Here is a 1562-nt window from a genome sequence, read left to right on the forward strand (position 1 = left end):
GACGAGCGCGTCCTCGCCAAAGATGGACTTTGCGTAGAGGTTGGCGGCGAGGAAGCCCGACTCGCCCTCGAGCGCGGCGGGCGGGGTGAGGCAGCGCATGTTTGTGCTCTTCATCACGTGCTCGAGGAACTCCTTCACCTCGGTGATGTCCGTGTTGACCGCAACCTTGTTCTCCCACTCAAACTCGGCCCACATCGCGCGGAAGGCGAGGTCGGAGCACGACGCCGGCGCGATGTAGTCCATGATGTCGATGTGGAGGTCGTTGAGCACCACGCAGTTGCGGTTCTCGCCGCCGCCCGGCGGCGTCGAGCCGTGCGCGTCGTACACGATCGAGCCGAACACGATGCCCGTCTCGGTGGACGAAACCTTGATGTTTGCCTTGATGTGCTTGGACTCGCCCGGCGCCAGCGTGTAAGCGGTCGGCCTCTCGCAGAGCTTGAGGTCGCCCACGGTGGCGAGCTCGAGGCAGAGGTTGGTCATCGGCTCCTGCGTCTGGTTGATGACGAGCACGTCCAGCATGATGTCGTACGAGTGCACCAGCACGTACGCCTCGGCGTAGACCGGGTCGGAGAGGCCGGTGAGCTGCGTCACGCGCTTGAGACGCGCGGCGAAGTCGAGCTCGCCGGTGAAGGCGCCCGCGGCGGAGGAGACGGGGTCGTCGTCGTCGTCCAGCTCGAGCGCCGCGGTGTCGGACTTGCCCCCCTTGAGCTGCCGCACCGAGATCAGGTCGTCGGCTTGCCGGTGCACCTCTGGCGCGACGTCCTTTGCCGGCTTCTCCGCCTCCTCCTGGCCCGCGCGCTCGCGCAGCATCGCCGAGAAGACCTCGCGGCAGTGGACCAAGCAGAGGGCCTGCACCTCCTCCCCCGGGCTCGATAGCAGGTGCAGGTACGTCTGCAGCCGCTCCTGCGAGTCCGCGTCGATCGTCGCGCCCGCCCCGCCCGCCTTGCCGAGCTGCAGCAGCCCGGTCAGGATGAGCATCACGTCGGCGGCGACCATGTTGGCCGCCCGCGTCGGCAGGTGCTCGCGCGAGCGGAGCGCGAGCTTGGTCAGCGTGGTGGCCACCACCGTGGCGAGGAAAAAGTCGCCGCCCAGCAGCAGGCCGCGCAGCCTCTGCGTGCCGTCGTCGCCGCCCACCGCCTCGTCCGCCGCGACGACCGACGCGTAGGTGCCGTCCGCCAGCACCACTGGTCTCCCCTCCGGGCGCGGCGCGGCTGCGGGGCCGTTGGAGGCGGCCTCGTCCTCCGCGGGCGGCACAAAGGGGGGCTCGCCGAGCGACGCCTTGAGCGTGGTGAAGCCGGCGGCGACGTCTTCGCCCGCGACGCAAAACTCGCCGATGAGCCAGAGGGCGACGCGCGCGACGCGCGACGAGTGGATGGTTGGGAAGGTCTCGAGCAGCTTCTTCATCACCGACTCGCGCAGGTGCGGGAAGGTCTCGAGGATCTCGCGCACAAAGAGGATCACCTCGACTGCCGACGACTGGTTGGCGTCGCCGAGGAAGTCCATTAGCACCGGCACGACCATCGACGCCGACTCCGGGAACCGGATCGCAGACCTGTGGATGG

At 68.8% G+C, this 1562-nt stretch overlaps 1 protein-coding gene across 1 annotated transcript in view; it reads right to left on the reverse strand.

Moving 5' to 3' along the window:
- The window catches only part of COPB1-2 (COPB1, beta subunit of the coatomer), a gene marked incomplete at both ends in the record, with an annotated part of 2670 nt that extends 1149 nt beyond the window's left edge, over nucleotides 1–1521 (reverse strand). Inside the window, one exon of the mRNA XM_005772514.1 lies at nucleotides 4–1521. Within this exon, the coding sequence (XP_005772571.1) occupies nucleotides 4–1521 (1518 nt within the window). The remainder of the gene's footprint in view (nucleotides 1–3) is intronic.
- Between the last annotated feature and the right edge of the window lie 41 nt (nucleotides 1522–1562).

This window comes from Emiliania huxleyi, assembly GCF_000372725.1.
Source record: "Emiliania huxleyi CCMP1516 unplaced genomic scaffold EMIHUscaffold_358, whole genome shotgun sequence".
Lineage (NCBI taxonomy): Eukaryota > Haptophyta > Isochrysidales > Noelaerhabdaceae > Emiliania > Emiliania huxleyi.